Raw genomic sequence first — 8,025 nt, 5'->3', positions numbered from 1 at the left:
ATTCGATCGGAGTTCACATGAATGTTGGGTTTTTAATACTGTCCAATTATAGCCTGACACTCAGCCAGAATTTATATTTCGTTTCACTCCATTATTCAGTCTGAAAGCCCTCTCAATGCAGCCGATTTCTGAGATGGGGGCGTGGCCAAAGTTTTTTTTTCAAAGACTCTTTGGCGATTGGTTCATACTGGATTATCCCGATCCCGATTCATCGTACAGATTTTCAACCGAGAAACACCCGCCTTCGACAGCATCACCAGACCCTGAATGCGAGGCAAACGATTCAGGGGGTGGAGCCAGGCTAGTCCAATTACCCAGGATGCAGGGGCAAAGGGGAAAAAAATACAAGAAGGTAACAACAGTGACCAAGCCAGACAAAAAAAACAAATTAACTTTTTATTCATTTATTACGAGTTAAAATATGACTTTAACGTTGTTTATCACCCCAACGGTGATAGATTAAAACATAAATAAAAGCGTTCTTACAAAAATGTGGCAATAAACAATCACAAATCAAACAATTCATATTTTTTACATTTGATTCTTTTTTTCTTTGTTATTTTGTACATGAATCATATTTACATTTTTGCTTTTACCCTTTTGTTGGTACATTGCTCAGAATGAGAATGATGTACCCATTTCAAAGTGTTAATCCTGAAGATCATCTGTTTTAGTGCATTTGGTGACACCCATTGGTGACTGATGGTCACATCAAGTGTGTTTTCACAAATTGCAGAGCACTATACTGTAGCTATTCAAAACAAATAGTGCAGTATTGACTGCTAGGCCCCCAAACAAACCAGGACGGTTAAACTGGGAGCACATCAATGTTTTCTTTAGACCATAAACTAACAGTTGCGTATCATTGAGAAAGAAGACTATGATAGGGCTACAGCATCGTTAGCCGGCTCTTGTCTTCCGCGTTCAACCATGAGTGCACGCATCATTTCCCGGGAATGCCGGACCCTGTCAGCACCAATGGAAACTAACATAGAATAGAGTGCTTACATACAGTAAAGCGATGACACTGAATGGCTGTTGCCACAAAAATGCCAGTGAGAACAAATATCAAATGTGTAATATTGTTATTTGATTATCTTAAGGATTAACACTTTATAAGTCCAAACTTAACGTTCAAAGGAGAGGTATAAAACGCTAGACTATTCTTTTTCTCCCTTTCACTCTCTTCCTTCTCCTGAAAACATACTGGGTTCTACTCTAGTGCATTTCATGACTCGTCCCTTGGGCATGCTCAATGCCTTCTCTGACAGAAGTTCATTCACTTTTTCATTCACAATTTTTATTTTAAATAGCTAAAAATAGCTAAAACACATTGCGACGTGTTGTGACTTTGCACGACACCATAGTAAGACGTATAGAGTAATATAAAATAGGGCGTGAGAATCCATTACGTCCCATTTGCGTTGTGTTCCTGTACTGCACCTTTTCTGCCATGCAAATGAGTCACATTTATTCCATTTATGCAATGAAACATCATTTTGTGAACGAAAACCCAGTGGCATTCATTACCCCATTTTCTATTGATAAAACCATACGGTGCAATAATCAAAGTTGCATTCAAACTGACTTATGTAACTCAATAGAAATGCTTCATCAATAACACATTATGTATTTAATTTACAAATATGTGGGAATGAGGAGTGTCTGGATCCTTTGCAGTACAAGCAGAAAGGTGTTGCTGTGCATTATGTGATAAAGGTTTAGCTGAAGGGTAAACAGCCTTCTATCACACACACACAGTAGAATCCTGAGTTCATTTAACTCTGAAAGTGCCTGTTTTATTAACCCTCACTATTTTACTGTCTACAGGCCCCAAAGTCATCAGTCCCTCCTTCATATTCACTGGCAATCCACTCCTCACATCCCCTTCCCCTCTCCTTGCATGTCCTCCATCAAGTTCTCTTCCAAACCTCTCCCAGCCTTTCTCCCCATCACCCTCTCCTCTTTGTTCCTCTCCCTCTCACCTCCTGTCCTAACTCTACCCCCATCCGCCTTATTGGTTTTCTTGTCTCATTCTGCCCATTCAGACTGTCTCCATGTAGACAGAGAGTTACAAATGATTCATTTCTGCTCAGTCTGTTCTCTAAACTCTATTCTCCCCATGAGCCAAAACCATTACCAGCCTACCTTCTATTTAACAACCATTTACCACTCTCTGTCAACTTATGGTGGGTTCTGTGAGCCAATTATAAATGCCTCCGGGTACGATATCACAGTTCCCCCCCTTGTGTATAAAAAGTGAGAGGAGGGTTCCCCCTCCTCCTCCATGCTCCATCAGTGTTACATTATGTCTGCATGCTAACACTGTGATCTGCCTTAGGGACAACATGTCAGCTCCTCACGCCAGGAACTCCAATAGAACAAGAAAAGATGAGAAGAAAAGGAACAGCTTTCATAGTTTATGCCTCTCTGTCTACTTGCATGGGTGTGTGAAAGTATGTATTTAATACACACACACACACACACACACACACACACACACACACACACACACACACACACACATAGTATGTTATATTGTTTGTGTGTATGCCTGCATGTGTGCCTGCATACGTGTATGTATGTTCATCTGTTTTTGTTTTTGTGTATGTGTGCAACAAACGTAACGCAAGTCACTGGTCCGATGCCCCCTAGCGGTCAAGACGCTACAAGCAATAAAAAAGAATTTAAATAAATTAAAGGGGCTGCTACTTTTGTGTGTCTTTGACAGGATTACACCACATGGCCGCAACAGAAAGACATCAAGCGGCTAATTGCCTGAGCCTCTGTAAGCTTCTTATGGCAGCCACGGCAGAACAAACCAAAGCAGACATGAAACGGCAATCATGGACACACACACAAAACAACTATTTAACAAGCAGGATAAAAGAGGTGTTGAGGAGAGAGGTGTTCAGATAGCCAGCTCTGTACAGAAGCAGCCATTGTAGAAGACACTTTTCTTTTCTTTTTTACTTGCACACATGAAACTACTGTCGCTGCACTTTTGCTCTGCCTCCTATTAGAAGGACTGTTTGAGGGTAAAATGAAAGCAAAACTTGTTTTGATCTTTTTTTTAAGCCAGTGGAGATGGTAGAATATTGCAGACATTAGAATGTATTTTTTAACCACTTTCTAACCCCAGCGTGCCTATCCTGGGGGAACATTCGCCAAAAATAGCCTATCTACAAGCTTCTTGTAGCTTATGAGCTTGTAGATCGGCTATTTTTGGCAAAGAGATTTGTGTAGACTGTAGACTGAAAAAAGCAGTCCAAGTACAGTTGTAACTCAGGTCAGTTTTACAAAGAATAGAGGGTTTAAGCGGTTAAATATGCATAATTGGACTGCAGGACTACTGCCGTGGACACATACAGGATAAATACATGAAGGGGATTTCTACAGTGGTCACCATTAGTACCCCAGTACTAATGCAGGCTAAATAGGGACTTGTTTTTCCCAGTGGTTCCCTCTGCAGTTCACTGTTAGTCTCTCTGGTGGGTTCAAAGCCTCTACCTGTCCAGCAGGTAGCAGACATAAGATACTTGCTGAAAATATGGACACCAAAACTGCGAGTATATTTAAAAAAAATCCATACTGCATATTCCCTTCACACCAGCTCTTCCAACCCTAAATGTTGGGGGGGGGGGGGGAGTATGAAATTACATTACATATTAGTCTTTTGAATTCATTCACAAAATACATGTTAATGCTATTCATGAATGTTTCTGCTTGCACTGAGAGAAGAATGCACCTTTTATCCTTAACCGGCACCTGTTTTTAGAAAGGCGAATTTTGATTTCATAGATATCGACACACTCTGAAGTGACTCAGCCTGTTAAAAGGGATATTACGGATTTTTGAATCCAGCTTGAAACTTATTTTACATACCATTCGCTCTCTCTCTCTTTCCACCTCCTGTCTCGCTCTACTTCATTGTCTAACAAAGCTGAAATGCCTCACAATCTGGCTCCTTACTGTCTCATTGCAGATGTGTGTTTTCCTTTTCTAACGGGTGCCTGAGAGCTTATTTGAACAGACATTCCAGTGAACATAAAGCGCTCCTCGATTGTGATTGAAAACCAAAAAGTGAAATGCGCCCAAACGGGACAAGAAAAGTGCTTAACAACTGTCAATTAATTATACTGACATGCCTAAAACCAAGCCTAAAACCACTGCAGCAGAAGCAGAGTATTCTGTATTTCACATAGAGCCTCCTTGCCTGCAGAATGCAAGGACAGAATGCATGCTTTTTTTTAATTAAAATTCCTAGTTTATTAATATCCTATATTTCTCTTTCCTCTACTATAGATGCAGAAATGTGATTGAACTGCCCATTACTGGTGTAATGATTAAGACCTTCAACTCCAGAAAATAAAGGGGTGTGGACAACATTCACTGGTACATGTTTTCTCTTTCAGACCACCTCTGAAGGAGGTTCATCTGACTGGAGCCTCAGTGATTCTGGAGTCACTACACATGGATTGTAAGTGTTGCAGGTCTATCTGATTGCAAGGCCAGCATGTGGGCTGTATGATTTAAAATAACTGCATCACCATTGCGGAACCAATAGAAATCAAATGGAATCAATAGAAATTCTGCCCCTACCCCTCTATTTGTTACACTCACATCTACTCCATTAACAAAGCCTGAAAGAGGGAAATTGAGCAAGAAATCCTTTCAAACAGAAGAACTCAGTTTGAAGAGGCTGAAGCCATTAGTGAGCTATGCTACCTGCAGCTATAACACAATTAAAATGCAGGGGCGCATCGATCTGATGAGAGGTATAAAAGCCTATTCAGAGATGGATAAAGCAGGAGATCAAGCTGATATCTCTTCAGTGGCACTCAACCGAGCTGAAAACCATCTGAATAATCTGAATGGACCTGTGTGTACATTATACAGACATATTTGAATAATTACTCTACTTACAGAGGGGACCTGGGAAAAACAGATTTGTCTGCAGTAAAAACTAATAACACATTTGTTTTGTATAGTGCATTTAAGATAATCAAGGACGCTTAAATATGGGATGCATTGAGGATAAATTAATACCAATGGGAACTTCTACAATGGCTACTACTGTACCAAGTAGTAATGCAGGAAACATGAAGGATAAATACTTAGATTGCAGCAACTGTGTTTTTTTTGCAAATGTTTTTTGCATTTTTGAATATTGTCTCCTAATACCTCTCTTCTCTCTCTGGCTCTGTGAATGCTTCCCAAGAGAAAAGGAGAAACTCACTCATTCCACATATCTGTATCTCTGAGACACATACTGTACATTGACTATAATGAGAGCTGATCAAAACGTTCTAAGACTTTTGCGTCCACGTTCTGCATTCCCATTATTATCAATCGTTGGAATGTCGTCGAATCTCTTTCAGCTTCATTGTGAAACACTGTGAGCTATTTTCGCTATGAATACAGGCGTGCCTTGTGCGTGTGTGTGTGTGTGTGTGTGTGTGTGTGTGTGTGTGTGTGTGTGTGTGTGTGTGTGTGTGTGTGTGTGTGTGTGTGTGTGTGTGTGTGTGTGTGTGTGTGTGTGTGTATGCACCCTCATGCATACATATACTATATGTGTGCATGCACGCACATGAGTGACGTACCATGTGTTTGTGTGCAACTGTGTACAAGAGTCACAGTGACAAAGGGATTAGAGCTAGCTAGCTGTAGGTAGCTTTCTTGGGCACGTTGGGCAGCTTGGCAGCCCTACATTTGGATCAGATCAGAGGTCTTGGGCCTTGGTGACCCTCACAGCGGAGCTGAAAGTGAAGCACGTTGCTCTCTGTTTTCTGTCAACTTGTCAATGTGATGGACTGAAGAAATGAGCATGACCCAATGCCAATTTGTGATGAGATTACCGCCCGAAAATGTCTCAGCGTGAACCAAGCTTCAGTGAGTGACTGCTGGAGCCTGGATAGCGAACAATGAGGAAGGATGGGGCCTGCACTCTCAGCAGAAGAAGATCTCCCCGTCCAGAGTGGCCCCTTCCAGGTGCAGGGAGTCTGTGGGGGGAGAGGAGAGGATGCAGTCAGTGTTTCTGTCAGAAGGACACAGTGAAACGATGGATCTATCCTGTGTAAGTATCTTAAATGTTGAAACAATCTGCCGTAAGAAACATCTCCACTAAACTTTAAGACACAACTGAAAACATTGTCATATGAATTTGACTGCTAACTTGTTATTGCTCTCATTATCTTCATCTTCGTCATAATTGCATTATCTGTTGGACTGAAGATCTAATATTATGTAAATGAGCTAAATGTTGTGATGTCTTGCCGCAAATCATAGAGCCCAAGCAATATCGGGTTGGCCGATATTTCGGTCATTATTTTACTTATTTATTAATTTAGATTTATTTGGGGTTTTTTTCTGCCTTATTTTGATAGAATTGTGGAGAGAGAGACAGGAAACGGGAGTGACATGCAGCAAATCGACCGCTGGGCTCGGGAATCAAACCCGGGACACGCTGTAAGGCATCAAAGTCTATGTGGTACGCACCTTAAAAACTTAGCCATCAGTGCCCCTTATTTAACTTTTTCGATGATACTGGTATCAGTAATTATGCAGCCAATGTGTCCTGATTTTTTACTTTAAAATAAAAAAAATAGATCTACAAACTCAAAACACGCCACAGTGCTTGTACTGTTGATCGGCTATTTTCATTTTTTTATGTCATATGAAAGCAGAGAATCATAGCAAAATAATTATATATTGGTTAATAAGATTGAGTGAATAGTTTTGAAACTACAGCTTATAGAACTGAAGTCAAGTTAAAACCCTTCAGTACAGAAAAGACCAGTTGAATGGATCTCATTCAAATATAGTAAACAGGGCTATCAATCCCATCATGCATAGCGGGATTTACATATCCTTTGTTTATTCTCTTTGTTATGTATGCTCTCTGAGACCAAGTGTTTGCCACTGCCCCCTGCTGGAACCGGCTGGTTCCCAGTGACCAGGAGGACTTAAAGTAATACTAGGTAACTTTAAAACAAAAACTAAAGTTAAATTGTATATCTTTTGTGAGTGGCAAATGTTTCACAACACCCACTCCATGAATTTCACCCCTGAAAGCCTTTTATTTATATATTTTCTATTGAACGGTGTCGGGGGAGACTCTCCCGCGAAAATGACGTCATCCGGCCGGAAAATGCACCGGTTTCCTGTTTGGCCAGGAACTACCGCACCGGTTTCCTGTTTGGCCAGGAACTACCGCGCTAATAACAAAAAGGAACCTCACGCTGATTTTAAGAGAATGTAGGATTGGAAGATCGAAAAACAACAGAAAAAGAAAACACAGCTCATGGTAACTAATGCTCCACTGGCTCAGAGAAACGATCCGCAGATAGTATAAAACAATTAAAAGAACACTTTTTGAAACGCTTCCGGCTTCCGGTGAAAACAAATGGAATTCTGGGTAATCGAGGACTACGGAAAATTGTATGCAGTGACGGTAGTGACCAGCAGAGGTTGCTAAAAATCGTTATTTGTGAACCTGCATTGTACAACTTTAACTAAGATACCTTTTCACAACAGTTTTAACAAAATATGATTGTTTATACATCTTTATTTGACATTCTCATTAGACCCAAGCCAACAGACTAGTGATACCTTTCAAAACGATCGGGTAGAAATAGCGGATTTTACCGCGAGTTCGCGTTGTTTGGATGGAAACTGAGGATTTGGTTAGCAATGCTAGCACATGCTAGCTCTAACCTTACATTTTAATACATGTTTATGCATTTATTTCATATTTACATGTCGATTTAAGCTCTGAAATTTCTGTCAGACATACTCTGGTATGTGAAGAGTCTAACTGGGCTATAAACTCATTTTGTGTATAAAAAAAAGTTTTTCTCCTTTCCTGAACAATGGGCACCAGCGAGCAGTGACTGTCCTCTAGTAAAAAATTGTCACATATAATAAATATTTAAAAAGAACATCTGTCCCAAAAATCTAGTATATCCCAATTATCCCATACTAGTTAAAAAGCTCCATGCTCACTGGACAAAATGAAGGTTCTCC

General features: G+C 40.4%; 1 protein-coding gene across 4 annotated transcripts in view; it reads right to left on the bottom strand.

The window, feature by feature from the left end:
- Positions 1 to 403: 403 nt before the first annotated feature.
- Positions 404 to 8,025, bottom strand: part of akap13 (A-kinase anchoring protein 13) — a 98,795-nt gene continuing 91,173 nt past the window's right edge. For all 4 annotated transcript variants that reach the window (XM_080434829.1, XM_080434826.1, XM_080434827.1 and 1 more), the window contains one exon: positions 404 to 6,002. In XM_080434829.1, the coding sequence (XP_080290955.1) occupies positions 5,950 to 6,002 (53 nt within the window). In that variant the 3' untranslated portion in view covers positions 404 to 5,949. The remainder of the gene's footprint in view (positions 6,003 to 8,025) is intronic.

Source organism: Gymnoscopelus braueri (genome assembly GCF_963280865.1).
Source record: "Gymnoscopelus braueri genome assembly, chromosome: 1".
NCBI lineage: Eukaryota > Metazoa > Chordata > Actinopteri > Myctophiformes > Myctophidae > Gymnoscopelus > Gymnoscopelus braueri.
The sequence above is the reverse complement of the archived record's forward strand: the minus strand, read 5'-3'. Positions and strand labels throughout refer to the sequence as shown.